This window comes from Plodia interpunctella, chromosome 7 (genome assembly GCF_027563975.2).
Source record: "Plodia interpunctella isolate USDA-ARS_2022_Savannah chromosome 7, ilPloInte3.2, whole genome shotgun sequence".
In the NCBI taxonomy this organism is placed as follows: domain Eukaryota; kingdom Metazoa; phylum Arthropoda; class Insecta; order Lepidoptera; family Pyralidae; genus Plodia; species Plodia interpunctella.
The window spans coordinates 4,602,881-4,624,946 of NC_071300.1; the positions used below are offsets into that span (position 1 = coordinate 4,602,881).

The window sequence follows — 22,066 nt, forward strand, 5'->3', positions numbered from 1 at the left end:
TATATTCCAGTTACTATACAAGTTATACTTATTCTTTGAGGTTATTTTATAATCATAAATAAAATTAAAGTTAAATTAATTAATTAAATTATTGGAAAATATTTATTTATCTCTAAATGAACTATGATCTTATACAATTACATTAAAAATTAATAGGACCTAAAAATTCGCTCAGGTGACCGGTTATTTATCTACTGTATTTGTTTGTTATAAATTCGTTTATTATCAAAGCTGTTTCTTACGATGGTTATAATGGACATTGTCGAAGGAATTGGCAATTTAGAAGAACAAGCCCTTAAAAGAAAAGAAAGACTTAAAAACCTTAAGAGGAAAACTCCAAGCGGTGACGACACGGAGACATCGACTGAAGTGGTACAACTTCCAAAGTAAGTTGACATCCTTGATATATTATCCCTGCAGACACGTGGTAACACTAGATTATTCCATTAGTAACCAAAATTATTTTTTATACATAGGTACAGACTAGGTTGGCATATAGTTGAATAACTTACACAAACTGCATTGGTAAGACTCGGCATTCCTTGAGACTGCTTGAAATCAAACTTCAACTTAGTCTATCTACTTAGTTATTGGATAATATCGTAAATTTCTTCTTAATTGTTGATTAAAAAATGTAAGTAGCTTAATCCGAAATGTGTCCCAGACCTTCACAAGTACTATGTTAGAGCTTGGGAGGTCTATCTATTAATTTTTATTTTATTTATTATTATTTATTTATTCACAACTTACATCTATCATTACCAATTACATTCTTATTTATTGCTAAGTAGGTAAATTTTCATGCTGGATGCTCTCACAAAAATTAAAACCTTCATTTTGTAATTAGGTTTATATTGCAAGCTTCAATCCATAGTGCAAAACATATCATCAATACTCTTATTATTGCTTATATATATGTACCTATAGATGGTTTGACACCCTCAATATGTGCTATCAGAATAAACACAGTTCTTTCTTTTAGATGTCCTCTCAAAATGTATTACTTGGTTGTTCAGGCCATATAATTGTACAGGCCAGAATTGAAAAAAAGAGAGGCCCTACACTTGATGATTTGAAATAAATAATTATAGTCATTTATGTTTAATTAATTACAGACCTAAGTTCAGAAGTTACAAACCTCAGGATGAAACACTGCAAGAGGCAAAGATTGCAGATGCATTACCGTCAGCTGTGGAGGAGGATGTGAAAGATTTGCTAGAAGCTGGCAAAGAAAAGGTGATCTTATAGTTTTAAACATTTTGAAAATGCTTCTCCAATGGGTTTCGGGAAGTTAAATTAAAGCAATGTATGTGAAAAGATTCCTATCTATAAAGGAATTATTTTTTAATCATTAAATTTACTGTTTTTACTTTTTATTAACTGAAAACAAAACAAAACTTACACTACCAGATCTTACCATACCTCAATGAAAATAGTCACCACTAAAACTTTTCAGGGTGCTGATATTTAACAATGTTTGCAGGTAGTCTTACAAGATTTGGACATATCGAGTTTAGCACCAAGAAAACCAGACTGGGATCTTAAAAGAGATGTTGCTAAAAAGCTGGAGAAACTCGAAAGGCGGACACAGAAAGCTATTGCTGAGTTGATTTGGGAACGGCTGAAGCAGGGCTCAGAAGATAACCTGGGGGCTGTGCTCACCATGGCTGATAGCAGACAGGTGGAAGAAGACTGATTTAGGTAAATTAGAAGTTTATAGATTTAAATAAATACACTCATACAATTTATGTGTCAAGTAAGTAATATCAATTTCCCTGCCTTATGCCACGTGACAGCTTGGTGAACGACAGCTATTATGACAGGCCCACCCCGCTTACTAGCTCCACTATAACATTTTTATCAAATTCTTTTAATTAATAGCCAAAAGTAAAAAATACACATGTGATTGTAATATGTGTAATTTATTTTATTAGAAAGTGTCATAGCTCTCTATTGGACACAATTTGATAAAAAGATAATAGACCACGAAAATAGTCGTCGTAATTTGTTACTACATTTTGTAATGGAAAACTATAATACTAATGTGATGGTGAGGCTCGTGAGCGGCCTTTATTCGCCGATAGCTTAATACGCTGTTGATCATCGCTAACTACAGAGATAAAATTTTTTTTTTTAGTTGGTAATAACAGAATTTTGAAAGTAAACAATGTATAAACATCAAGTAATGCATACATTTAATGTTGAGTAAGAATAATATTAATAAGTAAAATTATTTTCTTAGTAATAAAAATCTGATTGGATTGAAAATTTTTATTTCATTTAATTATCACAGGATTACACCGTAACTCTTAATAATATTGTCAGTCTGTTATTTATTTTCAAAATTACATAATATCTATTTATTATAGTCTACATTTCTAATTAGTATCCAATATAATCGTTAATAGATACTTATAATTGACACATCTGCAACAAATACAAAGTATACACTATAGTTTTGCCTCTCTGACTGTGGAGATCTAAATATTAAAAAAATATACTAATGGCATTTTTTTATCAAATCTAATATGTGCCCCACAAAGGTCTAGATGTTATTATTAGATTTCTGTCTTCTACGGCCTTGCCCGGGGTAAAGATTTGGTTCTTTCTGACAAGGTCTTATACCCTAAAAAAGCAGTGAAATTTTAGGTTTACCACACTGAAATGTGACCTTATATACAAAAGTAAATAGCTGCTGTTATAAAAGCGAAAATGACTTGGTATTTAGGTCTGCAGGAGCTGTTCCTCCTGCGATGAGGCCTGTGGGTTGTAGTTTCCTCAGGCTCGTCTACCTCGTTGTATATGAAGTAGTTGTTATCGATGTTGTAGAACACCATTCGATCCCCTATCGGCTGGATTGGCCTAAAGTTGTGCGTTATTTTCCCATGGGCCGATTTCAACTCTCTGAACGATTCTATCTGTAATCATCGATATTTTGTTAGTCACTGTTGAGGTATTTCTGCTATGTTTTTGTATATTACCCTACATGTCGCCCACACTTAATAGCTATACAAAAAAATCATGCAAATGTATATGTATATGTTTAGTAGTCTTAGCGTGTATTACAAACAAACAGGCATTTTAAAATTCGGAGTAATAATGCATGTTTTCAAAGTTTGCTCGTAAATTACCTGATCATGTGCCAAGCGAATGGGTTGTTCGAAGTCCAGCCATATCACGACCTCTGAGCAGGGCGGCGTGGTGAGCGACCCTTGGTAAGTGAAGTACCGCCGCAGGTCGTAGGGCAGGATGTTGAGGAAGGAGAACGGGTGGGCCATGACCACGCTACTGCGAGGTTCGGTCACGTTGCGCAAAGCTGACGTGATGTCATCGTACGCTGGGTGCTTGTGACGATCCAACTGTAAAAAGATTTTATTATACATATAGTGTCAGCACTCTTTCTTTCATGGCGTCAAGGCTAAAATATATGGATTGGTCCTGTTATAGGGCAGACCTAACCTGATTTATGTATAAGCTTTTATATTTCGAACAACTCGTTATCGATAACTTGTACAAAAATGTATTGTAAAATTTGAAATTGAATAAGTAAATTGTGTTGTATTAAATGTCGTCGACACTACCTCGTAGAAGAATGCAAGTACTGTCAAGCCATCTAAATGCTTAACAGCTTCGGAAGTATTACTGTAGTCTTCTTTGAAGAACACCATGTGTAACTCCATTGGAAAACTGAAAATAATAATAGAAAAAATATCTTATTTAAGTGCCAAGCATTATGACTCGTGCGTATAAATAATTATTTAATGAAACAATGGAATTAGCGGTGAAACCAAAACAGCATGAAACACTATTTTGGAAAATGTGAAACTTCTGAAATGTAGGTAGATCATATACGTACTTCATTGCAAATTCCATAGAGGTCCATAATGATCATATAGTAAACATAATGCAACATGTATGACAGAATGACATTTATCAATTTTCATTTTATGTAACAGTCTGTGTATTCTTGTTTCCTTCTGATATATTTCCTTTTACAATGGATAAAATTCACAAGTAACATTAAAAATAAGGCCATTGCCTTATAAAATTAAAAGGTTCAAGTTTCATTAAGGTGAAACTTAATGCCCTAAAAATGGCTCTAGTTTTGAGAAAGGCATTACTACCGAAAAATGTGTCTCTGTTGAAATGCATCAGGGGCCGTCCTCTTACCACCACGCCTAAGAATAATCCAGCGCCATTATCAAAGGCAGCGCTAATCACGAGTCCGAAGGATGAGAAAGTGTTACCACTTGGTCGCAGCCGGTTCAGTAGAACGAAGCATCTGTTCGAGTCGCAGAACCGGCGTGGATGCAGCGCGGCCCGCTCTCAAGACGTCAGATTCTGCGCGTCGTGCCCCAACCTCGTGCCAGAGTCCCGCGCGAAGCCATACGTTCCTGTTAGACACTTCAGTCCTCCCAGATTTAGGTTCATTTTTAGGGACCCTAGCTACAAGAAGTCTTCGCCTGTTTTGTTATGTATTAGCTCGCATTTACCCGATTTGACATCAAAACGGCCATATTCCAAATGCCCTCCGCCGTGCGGACCTTGCCCAGGGCCCTGCGGTTGTGCTTGTCTCCCACCTCCCTGCAATGTACCTCCGCGCTGTCTCCAATTTATGACTGGGTACTATTATTATCCCTATGGTACTTGGTTCTGCGGCCCTTACCACGTGACAAAACCTGCTTGCTGTCCAGTCGGGCCTTGTGGCTGCGGACCCTGTGGACCACCGTGCGGCCCTTGCGGTCCCTGTGGCCCTTGTTGTATTTGCCCTGGTGGCAGTGCCGCGCCAGCTCTCGCTTCCACCGCTTCTGCCATGATTGGCGCAGCTCCAAAAGAACATAAGCCAGACATTTTCCCTGGAGAACATATCAGCTTTCCTCCGACCAAAGATTTTGAAGAAACCAGGCAACAGAATAAAAATCCTCCAAAACAATCTAGTCAACATCAAAAGCCAAAAAGTCCATTTGATACTAGTCAAAATCAAAAGTCAAAAAATCCGTTTAATCAAAATCAAAAGTCAAAAAATCCATTTAATATGCTTTCTTCGATCAATGTTGATAAACCAATCTCTCCATCAGGGCTCAAAAAGGTGACTCCAATGGTAAGCACCCAGAAATTCAAAAATATAACTTCACCACGTGTAGTCCCGCCAGTTATGTCATCGACGTTTGTGACTATAACGGGTAACCGTTTTAGTAGATCTGGTTGCCACTGGAGTAGCAGATACATGAGCTCTGATGTTGAGCCTACTGATCCTACATTACCTACAACTTGCACTAAAAAGCCTTGTAAGTCTACAACCCCCAGTTTTCAAACGTACGTTACACAGGTTCCCTTAAGCCACTTAAACTCGGCATCGACTCCAATTTCAGCACAAACGTTCACGAAGGCTAAACACCCCTATAAACTTACCCCTGAATACGCACGTAGCAGGGGTTATTGTCCTATTGACCGTAAACTAGAACCGTATTCTTCTCCCATACTTCCTTACGAGACACCCAAAACTCGTTCACCTCTTACTCCACCAGAAGTAGAATATTATTCGACATTTAAACATTATAGCCGTCCAAATACCTCTACTGACTGGGTTTTTAAGAAAGCGAACGCTGATAAACTTTGCCCTAAGTTTAAATGATATCCTACACTCTTTGGATACCGGTTAAGATATAATTCCTATATTAGATATTCTGCGATAAATTATATGTAACATCAAAATAAAAGGAATTGAAATAAATAAAATCCATTTATTTAACAAACAATATGTTCTACGTAATAAGCAACCCACTGGTTAAACTTTATTGGACTGTATTGATACAGTTCAACAAAGTGCATCCAGTCGGTTAGGCTATTTTTCGACGTCTTGTATTTGGAACAATGGATATTTTAAGACGAGAAGATGTCTTCCGTTTTCCAAAATTATGGAAAGAAACGAGTTGACAACAACAACTATTTGATAATTTTTATAGTTTCTATGTTACTCTATAACAGCCTAGGATCTTAACCTTCATTCGCATAATAAATGATCCCTGAAGCTTGAAAAGAATATAAAGAAATAGGATATACCATGTGAAATAAGGTTAAGAGGAAAATTTTGGAATCAATATTCCCATTTTGTTTGGATTATCAAACAATTTCAGTGAACCGCAAAATAGAAAACCGTAGGCCGTATCTGATAGGTGTAATTTCTGTTCCTAAGCACCTATCCATATTTTTCCTCAAAAAAGTCTCTTGATAGGCAGACAAAGCTATTTAAGGATCACGTTATTCCTATTTGAGGTATAAAATGTTATTAATTGACCCAACGTGTTTCCAGTAGAAGTTATATTATTACACATATGCTTCGTGACAGACGCTTCACTTCCGATCCGTGCCCAACCTTTTAAATTTCACAAAATCTCCCGATGGTTATACTAGCTATGCTAATCATAATGATAAATAATGGTTTGGTCAATGCGCTTGAATCTATTAATATATTTCTATATATAGTGTAGGTACATACTCTTCATTTTGCGTCAGATTTGAATGATAAGAATTTCTTAAGTAGGTCATTTTATTTTATAATTAATGATAATGATAATTAATATAAAATCTGTGTGTACCTTCTGTGGTTGATCTTGTCCTCGGAGCCGAAGGTGTCGTTGTCGCCCCAGTGGAAGTGCATCTGACTAAAGATATAGTCACCATTTAGAGGACCTCCGCGGACCCGAGGGTGTGGCTCGTTCTCCACCTCGATCAGCACTGAAATTGGTAAAACAATTGTGTCTGTAGAGACTACAACAACAAGGTCTTAAAAAGCGCTGTTTCTATAGGCGTGAGATTCAGGATCGACAACACGTGTAACAAGCGCTCATAGTCACCGCAATGTGACCGCTTTTCATCAGATATCGACCAAGTTTATACTTATATAATAAAACTCTGCAACAACACATGGCATGGCTTGACACTTGACCAGTCAAAAGAAGAATCATGCAGGATAGATCTATATCATGCAGGATTCTTCTTTTGACTGGTTCTTGCCACAAAAACTGATTTATTCTTATCACAAAACTCAGAACAAGAGAAGTTTATAATATTATATTTTAGGATTATTAAAATCTGCATTGACTGCTGGGTAGTAAAACTGGAAATCAATGGATACCTAGCTGCCATTTATCTCCTGCGTATTTATAGATTTTACTATTGTTTTGCTAACGCCAGTCAATGCCAATATTAGAAATTTAACTTCATAGCTAAAATAGCGCCCCATCAGGAATCGCATGGGTGAAACCTATGAAGTATAGAGGTACATAAAAAGATTTTAAACTACAAAAAACTAAAAGTAGAAAGCGGATAATATCGCTCCTACCTATATGGCAGAGTTATATCAGCACTTAATTTTCAATGCATTTACGTCAATTTTCATTACGCGGGCTACCGGCCACTTATTTGTCATTGATTTCTGTGCAAGATTATAATGCACATAATACTTGTTGATTACGGACAATGTTATACTTATGAGCATACGTGAACCTAAAAAGTTGAACTGTTGAAGGAAATTTTCTTTTGGAAATTTCCAAGACAATATAGAACATTGAACTCAAGTATTTATTTATCTCTTATGCTCGACATTGCAATTAATTACTGAGATAGTAGGTAAATGAATGGTCGAACACCATATCACACTGTCAAATGATTTATGCATAAACAACAATCGGTCTAGACCTCCGAAATCTTCTGAGAGATAATGTTGTTCAGAGGTTCTTTGTTGTCGTATTAAAACCCTGTTATAAACTAAAACTGGATGGAGATATATTAATCTTTCACAAAAAAAGAGAAATTTTGCAAAATTATTGTAATACAATTTATAATATGTGTGATAATAAACTGCCATTCAGCTAAACATGGCCTATGAGTTCCGCAACTTTGGTTCTACCCCGTAAGGTATAACGTATGATTCTGTATCTATACAATATACTTGGGCTTTTGCTCCCGCGCTGGAATAGAACCACTCCATATCCTCCAGTAGATGTCGTATGAGGCGACTATGAGACACAGAGTCCTAGCAGCTGATAGGCAACAATTTCATTTCCAAAGAGGGCTGACGTTAGATTAGAATATAACAGCCAAATTTTCTACAATTTGAGTTTTATTTAACTCGGATGAGAGAGATACCTGTATGTCCGTTATTGGTGACGTGGACGCCGTCGATGGAGTCGTCGAAGCCGACAAAGACGATGTCAGGCAGCGTGACCTGCTTAACGCGCAGCACGTTGATGTTGATGGGGCTTTGGTGCTTGCCCGCGCACTCCCGGTAGCGTTCGCCCCAGTGCATCGGCCCTAATAAGCGTTGTCCATTACCACCAGATATGGATTTCATACAGGGTGAGTTGTACCAGTCGGCTTTGACGTTAACTTTAACCTGCGCGCCGATGACTTTTAGACAAAATGGTGGTATATATTTGCATTATTCTGCGCAGATTAAAGTTAAGATCAAAGTTGGCTGGTGCAACCCACTCAATAAGTATATTTATTTAATTTGAGTGACTGCTGTGTTTATGGACAAAAAACTATTGACAAAAAAGCAAATACATTTTGAATAGTTTTTACAGCTCATAATTTATCAACAGCTCACAATCTAAAGATATCTCCCCTCTAATAAATATAGTTGAGTGTGTGTGATTGTAGTCTAGTATTCGTAATTTTTTTGTCTAGTATAGTCATTACTAAAGAACATTTAAGTATTGAGTGAAAATCGAACTTCGTTCAAACAGTTTGTGTAAGAAGCAATTAAGAAAGTTAGGAACTCAAACAAGTAACCAAGTTCTCGCTTTCGTACGACTTTGACTCTTTACTTAGCACACAACCGACCACTTTTCCAATATTGCTGAGAAAATTTAAAGACCTCAGTGGCATAGTGGTCAACACGCCCATCCGGATCTAATAAATAAATAAAGGTACTGGATTCGATCCCCAGTCTGTAACATATTTTTACAGATATTTGTCTGCGGTTCTGGGTTTTTCTGCTAGTTTCTGACTTTGTGTATATCGCACACAAAGTCGAGTAAGTTTTGTTTTCGATTCATTTATTTATATAACGTGTCAAAAGAAGCTAGTATGATGAAGTCAGTGGGTACCGGATAAAATGCATTATAAACCAGAGTTTATTTTCAATCAAGCAGCTAAGGTTTGATATGCAGATTAGCAGAATTTAACAACGCCCTATTATAGTAATTAGTAATTTGCATCATGTAAGTGCTGTAGGTAGCCTTATGGAAATAATATCTAAAGAGGTATTGTGTTTGTACAAAGAAGTTTTAGAATTCAAATTCAAATTCAAAATTCTTTATTCAATTTATGATGATATACATCACTTATTGACGTCAAAGAATATTATAATCATGGAATTAGTGGGTACTACGAAGTATTTACTAAATCCATGACTATAATAGTACTATCACAGAGTATATTATGATACTTATGAAACGACCCTGTGAACCGTAAGTTACAGATTTAGGTTTATAAAGAAGATGCAACCATGTAAAATTAGTAGGTACTTGTACGAAGTACTTACTAAATCCATGGATGCAACATACAGATGATTATGAAGTCATTACAACTTGTTTTCTATAATCTGACCAAATTTTGATGTAGTCTGACCACGCCGCCGCTAATAGGTAGAGCTGAATATATTTTTCTATTAGGTAAAAGATCCATACCTCTTACCTACCCTTAGATAAATATTGTTATTGTATGTACATAAAAAAACTTCTACTTCAATATACCTATAATTCTACCCAACAAAATTATATCATGATACTAGCTGATGCCCGCTAGACTTCGTTCGCGTGGCCGAACAATTTTTGGTAAGGAATCAAAATTATTAGATAAATTTAACTGTACAGACAAAGCGTAACGATACATATACAGAAGATTGCTCATACGAAATATATATTTCCTATGGTTTAGCTGGCCATTATGACTCTTCTTCAGGTATTCCAGATCGTATTTCTATAATTCCTAATAGTTAAGTTGTACCATCATGGGTCAACATCAGGTGTATCATCGATTTTTATACCTCAACAGAAAATGCTCACCAGACTGAACAAGTTTTGTTAGGGCGTCATTTCTATATTTCCTATAGTTTAGCTGTACCATCAGGATCTACATCAGGTGTTTCAGTTTTAATAAATATTTATACCCTATATATTTCCTAAGCTTAATAGCTATATAACTAAAAGTTTCATACAAATCCGTCCAATAGTTTCGAAGATTAGCGTGTACAAACAGACAGACAAACAGATTTTTTTTTAAATTCTTACTCTGTTACTGTGTACTGTACTATGTTTCTATCGCCTAATTTTGTTTTTATGTAAATATTATTCAATGTACAATTTTTTTCTACTGTTTTATTATATGTAGTTATAGGTATTGATTTATTAGCAATTACAAGGATTTTAGGGACATAAAAAAATAAATTTTAACGTTACCTATGACACCATCATATCCGAAGTCTTCGCCTTTCGTCATTTCTGGTGCTGAAAAAAATTACTAATTAATAAAATGATGATATCATTACACAATTACGACAACCATAATATTAGTGTGAAGTAAAGACTGATACTTAGATAATACTTGAAGAAACAGTATCAATATTCTTTCCATAGAAAAACATTTCTGACACAACCCACAACGCAGCTAAACCATGTATACCATGGATACTAAACTAAGTATACTATGGATTTGTCGCATTAAGACTACAAACTTACATCAGCACAGTAGAACGCTCAAAAGAGCCGGCATTATGGGCAAGTTTTCTGGATATAAGTAATTATCATCATAACAGTAAATTAACATGCTATGTCGGAATTCGCGAGACATGGACCTTTTCCAGAATAATGTGTATTTATGCCAACTACAAGCCATCTCTGTACACGTTGTATTGTGAACGGAATGTCCCTTTGTGTTCAGTATTAACACCGGAACATTGTCATTATATTATCAAGTGATCCACATGGAAGTGACTACACTAGAATAATACTATTCTCATTCCGTATTCACAGCCAGTATCGTAGAATTTGGAATAATAACGCGAACAGAATTGCCATCAGCTTTTTTATTTGGAAACACTGTCACTTCGTCGTAACGCTCTAAAAATAACGAAAATTAAAAACCTCCGGAGCAGGCTTTCGATTCATTCCCACTATTTAGACAAAAAATTAATCTCCCAACTCTCTCTCGACTGATTCACTTCGTTCTACTAAAAAAAACTAGGTCAATATCGGCTCATCAGAATGGAAACTATGATGCCAAAAACAACAAATAAAGCAGTCGATAATAAGACACAGATAAGACAATCTTATTGTCATCCCTGCGTAAGACGACGGTTAAAAATTCTTATACTTAGATATATGTATAAAGGTTTGTATTGAAAGGAAATTCGTATAAAGTCCTATGTAGATTTTTATCAATTCTATATATAAATAGTATATATAAAATAAATTATATATACTATTTTATATATAATTTATTTGTATAAAGCCTCTATGCTTCTATTTCACTTATATTCCATTGCGAAGACTGTCATTATGGAATAACATTGACATGGTGATTGATTCTATTCTATTTTAGAAGACTGCATGAGAGGTGAAGTAATTATCTGCATTTCCTAGATATTCACCTTGCATCCTTGCAAACTTTAACACACCATATAAGTGGGATTTATAGCCTTGTCCTCAGTACTAAACGAGCTAGTTACGATCTTTAAAATTCAAAGTAAAATTCATAAATTTGAATACTGGACTAGACATCATCGTGCATATATTGAAAATATGAAACATACATTCCAATTTTTAATATATAAATACATGTTGATTTCCAGCAGGAATTAATACGAAGATTAAGTATAGGAATTTCCTAAATCGAAACATGTAGGTATATAAATACAATGAATTTTTAGAATATATCTTGTATTTACCTACTTATCATAGATATGAATAAAAAATAAAGACTTGCACTACATTTCTGATTTGACTTATGCAATGGCGACGTTTTGCGATTTCACCTTGCGATTTTATATCACGGTTTGTTAATCTTTTTTTTTTACTTTTTCATCAACTAGTAACAGTTTTTCTTGAAGCTTAATATGTTGAAGCTTAGATTGTAATATTCACCGTCAAGATATATTTAAGATTTGGAAAAATAGCAAGCTTTCTCACTCACATGAATTAACTTTATTTGCCATGTTTTCTATTTATCTCTATATGAATTCTGTTAATAATTTACTTATTAACAAAACATCCGGATTTTATTTAACGGAACCTTAGTCTTTTATTTACCAAACAGAAAGCAAGTAGTAGAGTCAATTTTGGATACAAGGCGCAAATACTTACCTGCATTGAATAAAACAAGCAAAAGTTATTCTCGTCTGGCCTTTCTTCAGCTCTAGTTGCTTTATTGAGACACTACTCCTCTGACTCTGAGCAAACATCAACAAAAACGTGAGGCCGAAAAAGGCAGTGATTGCTGCATTTGGCTGTGTATTTGTCAGCGATGATAAAGACCCGTAACCGTTAGTACTACATTAATTCTGTGCCGTAACGAGAAGTGACGCGTGTCAAGTTCATTGATAAAAATAATTGTAGACACAAACTTTTTGTAGGGCGCTATTAATAGGCTTTTGTCGGTAACTGCGTTAGTGTTGCTATTTATTCCGTTTGCTAAAGGAAAGTTAAATTATTTAACTGTTTTATCAACCAAACAAACCAAACAATTCAAGACAAAATCAATAAATTATCGTAACTCTACATTTATACACTACGTTATTTACACAGTTGGGGTTAGCATTTTCAACTCAGGGTAGGATGATTATTAAAATTATAATTGTCCTACGATTTTCCACCATTTTAAAGTTGCTGTGAAAACCATAAAGGGCTGTAACATTGTAATAAGTATGTTAAATAATTAGCAATTACGTATTCGAAAATATAGATTGTACTATATTAATTGGTTGGTATGAACCTGTTGTACAGAATTAACTTTTTTAACATTTAACCTTTCCATGGTCCAACCGAGGAACTACTTAGGTACCTATAAATTACCTTGACATCAAATGTTATAGTGTCGTTCCTCGACTCTAAATATTTTATTAGTTTAATATGTGGCCTGAAACACGCTGCATCGGAACAATCAATGGCATGCACCACTAAATAAATAAAAGGTATCTACTTGCAACTGACACGCTATCTACTGCAACTGTCGGGATCCTCATAGGTAATTCAAGCCGTAATGACGCTTACCTATACGATATGAGGATTGTTTTCGAAGAAATATGTAGGTAATTTACTTTGTGATGATGACGGCTATAGATCATATCAACTCAATCATAGTAATTTAGCTCATTTCATGTTTATGATGCGTATGTTTTTTTATTGTTTTAGCATCTTTTAGACCTATTCCACAGTATACCGACACTTAATCATGATATATCTTCCATACTTATTTATATTAGAAAGGCTTTATTAAAATATTGTGTCTTTGCGCTCCACTCGCAATAGATCAAAATCTATGAAATTCTACATTTATACATTGATTCATGTGAAGAGTTTTAGATAACAGATTATTTAAATGTGATTAATTCGATTCAGGCTCTCCAAAAATATTTCATATGATCTCAAGATTCTTCAGTCGTATTCCACATTAGGGAAGTGGTTATCATGTGGAATGAAACATACACAACTAATTTTGACGTAAACCTAGAAAAGTGTTTTTTTAATAATTTAAATTCTAAATCAAAAACAAGAGCTTGTATATTTTGCTTACTCTTTTGTAGAGTTTCAAAACATTGATTTGGACGCATTAAAAAGTCATAATTCTAATGAAAGTAGAACACATGCATTCTTCACCAAACACCATACTCCGCTAGCTGCCTAAACAGTTTATTTAATACATAGTATGGAAATTTGTGGATAAACATTTCTGGCTTGATATACTTAATTCAAATTTAATTTACCACAAGTAGGTGTCATGTGTCTCGTTGTGGTGCGTGAAAAAAATACCAAGCTTGTATAATATCTATCTTCTCATCTCACCTTGATGACTTGATGGCGATCGACATAATACGAGCACGCCCTGGCTGGGTCATTAATAAATAAACATATTTCCATCATAAATCTTGGGCTCACGCACATCAGACTATTATTGAAACCCTAATTAACGATGAAGTACCATGGAGGATACAATACTGTCATTAACCGTAACGTCCTCACGGAAGACCGCATTCTATGAGCTTTTTTTACAAGTTTTATACACTTTTTGTACAATGTATCTTTCTTGTATTAATTTTTATTAGTGTGCTTATTTCGTGCAATAAAGTTATTACAAACAAACAAACAAGTTTTTCACAAAAATGAAATTGTTGACATAAACTTTTCTTGTTGTCAGAGAGATCTTAATGCATTGAACGCGTGACATGCCCGTGCAATAAACCGTTGAGGAGGTCCTTTGACGGGAGCCGTACTCGGACACGCTTATCATAATAAAGCATTGTCATCTAAACTAAACGTTTACAAAGTATCAGCTCATTCGATTTAAGACATCTCATTCAAAATTGAGTTACATGATTCCACCCGAGCATACATAGGTACATTGTAAACTACTTAAATAAAAGCTTGTATAAATTTTGACTCAATTCCTTACGAAATATGAAGGTGGCATGTTTTTTTTAACCGGCCTGACAGCCTTGCATTCATTATCATATCATCTAAGATTCACATAGTGGTCATTGTCGTGCCTTGGACATACCCGACCGTACAATAAAGTCACAAGACTGCACTTAACTTTTTTATCGAGGTGAAATAAATTTGCAACAAAAAATCTAATTCGTCACTCATAGACTAGAATGTAAACAGTTTGATGATACCGAAGTACCTAAGCAATCTAATGACATATCACTATCACAACATTAACACCTGCATAGTCAATGTATACATGTCCAAATCGATAACAAGGAAATTATAAAATCTTGACGCAAAACTCGAATGTCGTTCGTCGTAATGCTCGCAATCAGGAAGGCTACTTTTACGTTCGTAAATAAAATTCGCAAGAATGTCTTACAAATATTAAACAATGCCATTGTCAAACACACAGAAGGGAATTGTGGTGAAATCCGCAAATGTAAATATTAATGTTATGTAATTTTGGTGCTTCTGTTATTGTTAATTATTAAGTATTTTACATAATACAAAATGTATTGGAGAGTTTGTTTGTTCGGGAGTCAAGTTTCACCTATTGTGTTCGACCTTCAATGTCCATTAGTTATCTTGTGATAATATAATTTTATACGCAAGGTTTTGGGCAAAATTTACAGAAACCTAAAACTTCAGAACACGAACTCTGATTGCAATTATTTGGTTTTGCAACTTTGTACTAGGTCTAAAACCCTAGTTTAATTTTAGGTTAGCTCCCCCACTGAAAACACAAATTCAATGTAATGTTTGCTAAAGTTACATTATGTCTAAAGTTAGTGGAAAATACATGCGTATAAGGGACTTTACCTCGCTGTTAAGATAGGGTTTTGGTATTGTTATTGTTATGACTTTTATCAAAAAAAAATATTTTAGTATTAGTCAAAAATTCAAAATATTCTCTGTAATCGAAACGGTTATCGCACTGTAGGGAAAGTGAATTCATTGACCACAATGTTACGATTATGACGCACTGTCACTTCGCGGAAGTTATCCAGCGCAGGCGCAGATAAATCTTAAAACTTGAAACATTAAGCCTAGTCCAGATTCATTCAAAATTATTAGCCTCTTAGAAAGTTGTGGACATGTGCTGTTTTGCTCCTATGCTTTATTCCAACAAGAGCAAAATGTTCTTACCAGCAGTTTTTCTTATCACCTCATGTTACTCTAGATATCCTACCTGAGGTGATAAAAAAACTGCTAATCCTTATATTTATAAAACTAATTCCCTCTGTCGCGTCTGTATGTCTATATGAACGCAATAAACTCAAAAACTACGGAAGGACGGATTTTTGTACGATTTTCACCGTTACAGATAAGTAGTGTAATTCCAATTAGGCGTATAATCTTTTATGGTTTTATTTTTGAGCGAAGCCGGGATACAGGCCGCTAGTAAGTTGGTAAATGAAAGTATGCATTTATTAAATTATCATTAGGGATGGATGGAGACTCGTTAGAATTTAAAAATTAAGTTTCTCAGCTGTTTGATTAGAAAATAACGTCTTTTAAACAGAATAGAATTCTACTAAGTATCATATATGTCATAGGCACATAGTAACTATATAATCAGCTACCATCAATCAGTTTTATTGTGCTCCGGATACAGAACGTAAATAGGTTATGCATTTGGTCGCAATCCAAATGCCATAATTGTTTTTATTTCTATTATGCATCTGCACATGCAGCCAACTTTCCGTTTAATTATAACAATAATAATAAACTCAGGTGTTTATAGTGATTTATCTAGAAGCGGAAGATTTATCTAAACGTATTATGGTCCATGTACAGTAAGACCCACCTTGAAAAAGAGATGATGAAGATATGTACTCCTAACACGTTCAATTTTGTTGAAAATAAATCAAATATCAGTTCGAACCTAACATGATATCTAAAGTAAAACTTTTATTAACTACGATAGTCATTAACTGAAATGTCTGTTTTAATGCATATTGCATAATAGGACATGATAAGATTGTTATAATAATAAAGACCAAAACTTACAAAGTTTTGGTTTTTATTATACAAATCTAGATGATCCCCGGGACTTCCTTCCGAGGACTTATCGAAATAAAAAGTACCCTCTGTGTATGTAATTTAAATAAGAAGTTGAGCCTAAAGTCACGGAGTCTAGAGTGCCCAGAAGGCTGGCGACATTCCCTGTTTGGTTCGCCAAATTTAAACGTTTCCAAAGCTATTTGTAATAACAATAGTGTAGCTAATTTATACATACTTATATGTAAGTAATTGGGTTTCAAATAATAAAACTACTAGACTCATTCTGTATGATTATGTCATTAAGTCCTAAATAATAGCACCTACTTAATCCGTCATAAAGAGTAATTTTAGGCGTGTCAACTCTTTAAAAACAATTGTGGAGTAACTAGGAATCTATTGTTTTATTCTAACAGCTTTTTGATTATACCAGTTACATAATTTAATCGAATCACAGTTAGTGAATATTAGACGAAGCCTTCATTCGGCCGTCACATGGCGTCAAGTGAGAGTTTGAAACAAAGTAAACTCTAGCGCACTCAACACCATCCAAATAAAATTATAGTGAACTAAGCACATTAAATTTCGACCTTTCCTACGAAGTCCGACCGAATTGAGTTCAACTTTTTCTACTACACGTGTACTTTTATGAGTATTTAAGATTTGATGCTTGACTGGTTGGCTAACATTTTGATAAGCTCTTAAGCACTATTTGATAAGCTCTTAAGTACTATTTATTTTATTGGAGTTGTCTTAAATTCCCTTACGCTACCCTTCACTACTAAATAAAAGCGCATAAAAGTTGAATTTAGAGTGTCATTTTTAGCAATTCCAAGCAGTAAACCACGTTGACAATGACTCATTAACACTTACAGATAGTATTCCAACAACCACTACAGATATAATAAATTCTAACACTTATTGATATACAGTAATATTAGTAGTATAGAGTAAAATGACAAGGTACTAACTTAAAATCCGGTTGCTTAATGGTTTTATTCCTCTCATATGTTTTTTACAATCTTCTAAACGGTTGCTGAGCCGAAGTACTTACTTATGTACTTGCAAAAAAAGTGTAAATGTGTCAAAGCTTGTGCATACCTACTTGGTATTCAATGTGATTTAATTATTCAATAACAATAATTGATAGCCTTTATGAGTACAAAAACTTTTGAGGAAAATGTACATATTTTTATTTTTCTACATAGTCACCGTTCAGTTCAATGCAGTTTCTCAATCTTCCTTGCAACTAATTTATTTCACCGAAAAAGAAATTCTCGGGGTCCTGAAAATATCCACCTACCGCAGCTATCTTTTCCCATTAGACAACTCATACCTTCTATGTACACGATATTTTGAGTAAATAAAACTGTATACATTTTATAGTAAACATTTTTCTTGTTTGCTTAGGATAGAAGATAGTACAACCCCTAGTGTTATTTTTAACCGGTTTTAATAAATAAAACAAAGTGTGTGAAGTGTCGTAATATGTCACGTAAGTAAACTTTCATCAGAAAGATTACTTACGACCTGTCATGTCAGGTGCGCACGTCCATTATCCCCAAAATCAACTTCATCACTATATTTTAATCTATTTCAGCATTTTTCGATTTGAATAATCCAATCGATATGACCTAACAAACAAGATAAAACAATATTTGCTAAAGTTGTTTTATTAATGGACTCTTTTCCCTTTTCTTAATCTTAAGAGGTCATAGTTTGTTTTTCTTGTCTCATTAATCTATTTCAATCTAAATACATTGACATTCAGATAATAATGGTATGTATGTACTTACCTACCTACCTTAATAAATAAACGTTTATGAAGTAGAGCGGCAACAAGAGGCATTAAGCAATGAAAACCCCATCAAAAACATTAATGTGAAACAAAATCCAATATGAATAATGCGTCGTTGTGTACTCTGCCAACAAAAGAAAATTAAGAAGTAGAGCCAGAAGAAATGTAATTAAGCAATAAAATTGTCAAGCAGTATATACCGTACTGAGTCCGCCAAATTTAATTTATCCACTTAAATTTCTGCGCTACGCCTAAACTCGGGGTAAATATAGTTGAATGGGCTAATTCATTAACTATAGTTTTGTACCATGGCCCATGGTCGATGATTACGATATGACCCATAAAATCTAATTCCCTTGAATGAACGTAACATTAACGCATTTAAAGGTCGCCTTTTGTTTGCCATCAACTTTTTATAATAAAGTAAAAAACTTCTAAGGCTTGCAGGGTTCAATAAACGTGATTATATTTCACAAACGTAAATTAACAAATGCAACCTGTCAACTAAGCATTATTCATAAACAACATGTTGATACGCATGTGGACTTTAAAATTGTAACTTTACAAAAATACTTAAATCTCTTCTATCCCTCGATGAAGAAATGATTATGAGTTCTTTTTTTGTTTTCGTATGCTCTTGACAGAGTAGTCGTGGTCAGCCATGTTGTTTGGAGACACGCAGCATTTTTATGCTTTAACGTTACGAAAAAAGACACCATGCTTTGTTGTGTGTTTGATTTAGTGAATGAGTAGCTGTAAGAACCTATATAAGTATAGAAACCTAACCACTAATCTGACTAACCCAAATCTATAATGAAGTATAGCAGTATAATCACACAAAATCTATGAATTTGTATAGTACTCTACAATTATACGCCATTGACTATCATCTACCTACTGACCGTTACCAAAAATTACAAACATCCTAACTACTGAAAATCGACAGACCAAATGCTGTATTTGTGATTTAACTATACGTACTATACGTGGCTAACTAAGTATCGGCATCTTTAGTAGGATGCCGAAGACTGTGGGAAGAGAAGACAATACAGGAAAGCGACCGGGGCTAAGAGAGAGGTGTCAAATTAAGTACCTTGTCTAATGGCTGAGCCTCGAACCGAATATAACCCTTATTTAATACAAACAAGAAAGGATTTTTAACGAAACGTGATATCTTCTCGTAGTAACAAGAATTTCTATTTGCCGTGCTTCCTGTAGGCTCCCGAGGTCTAGTGCTCTTGCGACTATGCAATGTATAACCCTTTATAAGTGTACTAAGGATGGATGGAATAAGTCAGAAAATAGGAATCTGTTGTGTGTAAACTGTCAGTCACGATATTAGTTACATGAGACTCGTGTAGTGCTAACTAAATATATAACGAAATGTTGGTTACGAACATTCATGTAATATTTTAGATTTTTCTTAGATGGTATTCATATTATTTAGCACCTAGAGAAAGTTTTAGGTTTTGAATGATGCATTAAACATCAATACTTAGGTAAATCTCCGTTTGTTGCCTCGTATTTTTTTTAATTTATCAAAGCAGAAAATTTCAATGCTATACTGGGATACCATACAAACCATCCTAAGGATAACAGTTGCTTGCGGCTTCGCCTCGGCCTAAGGTTATTGTATGGTATCCTAGTTTCATTGTAAACATTGCTCTATGCTATGTTGTAGCCTGTGGTTATAGTGAGAGTTCCATCTAGAAAAAATAAAACTTTATTGTTTAATATAATTTAATGAAGAATATTTAATACTACCTAGTTATTAAAATGAACTAACGCAAATATACTAGTATACTTACTAAACTAGCGTTAATTTAATATACATTTAAAATTATGGTCATACTTCGGTAGGACTTTTTAAACCCGAAAACTATTTATGTATATCTTTTTTATTCACTATTCACTTGGTCTACTGTCTATAAATAAAATTTGGAATGTCGACATAGCTTATGTATATACCTAAGCTTGCCTTTAGCCTCTTACTTGTTATGTATGTGTTCTTATATATGTGTCTCTTAACACCTGTAATCACGACATCTTTCACAACATCCATCCATCCTCACAAACTTTCACATTTTATTATTATATACATATATAAAGTGACTTTGTTTTTACCAATTCAATACACAATTTTTAATAAAAAGACAATACATGCAGCATTTTGGTAAAAGAGAAAGTAGTGTATTAACAGCCAAGTAGGAAGCAGTACTTAATTTCAGACATTCGTTAATCATGAAATATTTTTAATCACAATACATTACATTCTTACCTAGATCTAGATAATGTGATTGTACTTACTGAACTCTAGAAATGTAGTAGCTGTAGGTAAGTAGGTACTTTATAGAAAGGTAAACTAAGTAAATATAAAACTATGTATAATATAGTTAACTTAGGTGAGGACTTCATTAACTAGATATACATACCTTGAAATAATGCGAGTGCAAAAAACGACAGTATTAATATTCGCATGATGAATGTATTTTATTTGTAGATTTTCAGAAAATTATTTAGTTTTATAGAAGCAATTTATTAAATTATCACCGTCTATCAGGCATTGTAATTTTCAACTAGATATTGTTTAAGTTCGTCAGTTTAAGTTAAAAATATGATTCATAATATTAGCTCGATTTAACTTAATCAGTGTTTATTAACTTATTGATGAGTGTCGCGAGGTGCGCTCAAATAGTAATTCTGGCACGACACTGCGCGGCAGTGCTTGGCGGCAAACTGTGTCTCCGCTACTTTGCCTCGACTAGAAAGGACGTCAGCTGTTTGCGGCAAAAAGATTTCCGAGCATGTACTACAGCCCCCGGATCAAGCATATCATTAATGTGCTGACAATTTGTGGAACCAATTGCCTCGTAAGTATTGTGTACGTGACCTAATTATTAAATACCTACACCTTTCAATTAAGTCATTATAATCGGTCTAGTAGTTTAACCACGAAAGCTACAGAACAGCTTGGGTAGATCTTACTACATCTACACCCATAGTCGTGCATTTATGAAATGTCCAAAAGTATCTACATATATATAGCCATTCGAATATTTTTAGCACTAGGTAATTAGCCAGAGAGATCGGCTCGATACTGGCTTATGGATGCCAGAAGGGCGACAAAGACCGCGACAACGATTTGGTTTCCTACGGAGATGACAGCATATTGCACTAAAAGAACTACACAGGAAGAAGGAGAAGTACAAGGTGTGCTTGCTTAGCCCTAGCCCAGCAGCGAGACAACTATATTGGCTAGAAGAAAATGGTTACCTAGATATCGTCCATAAATTGTATGTCATAATAGGGTGTGACAACATTTTCAAAAGGTTTAAGATAGGTAACCATTGAACTACGTATATTATTACTAGCGTAGCACATTATTTATATATTGATGCAAATAACAAAAAAATAAACAAAGAATATTATCATAGATAAATTAAATCCCTATTTATTTATCTGTACACATACACATGATCGCGACAGATTTCATTGACTGACTCAACCCACAGACTATCTCAAACCCTAACTAATCGACCCCGTGTCTTCAAACGTT

General features: G+C 34.4%; 3 protein-coding genes across 3 annotated transcripts; 2 read left to right on the forward strand and 1 right to left on the reverse strand.

Annotated features, from left to right (window-relative positions):
* Window positions 1-2,268, forward strand: LOC128671270 (uncharacterized protein). Its single transcript, XM_053747611.2, has 3 exons — window positions 1-386; window positions 1,116-1,236; window positions 1,484-2,268. The coding sequence occupies exons 1-3, from the start codon at window positions 244-246 to the stop codon at window positions 1,694-1,696; spliced, it is 477 nt and encodes a 158-aa protein (XP_053603586.1). The 5' UTR covers window positions 1-243; the 3' UTR covers window positions 1,697-2,268.
* LOC128671269 (putative carbonic anhydrase 3) lies at window positions 2,257-21,240 on the reverse strand. Its single transcript, XM_053747610.2, has 7 exons — window positions 20,943-21,240; window positions 10,467-10,514; window positions 8,152-8,316; window positions 6,600-6,738; window positions 3,582-3,687; window positions 3,132-3,359; window positions 2,257-2,918 (listed from the first exon to the last, which is right to left on the reverse strand). The coding sequence occupies exons 1-7, from the start codon at window positions 20,986-20,988 to the stop codon at window positions 2,673-2,675; spliced, it is 978 nt and encodes a 325-aa protein (XP_053603585.1). The 5' UTR covers window positions 20,989-21,240; the 3' UTR covers window positions 2,257-2,672.
* Window positions 3,683-5,713, forward strand: LOC128671268 (uncharacterized). Its single transcript, XM_053747609.2, has one exon. It carries the CDS (start codon window positions 4,094-4,096, stop codon window positions 5,633-5,635), a length of 1,542 nt encoding a protein of 513 aa, XP_053603584.1. The 5' UTR covers window positions 3,683-4,093; the 3' UTR covers window positions 5,636-5,713.
* Window positions 21,241-22,066: the final 826 nt, after the last annotated feature.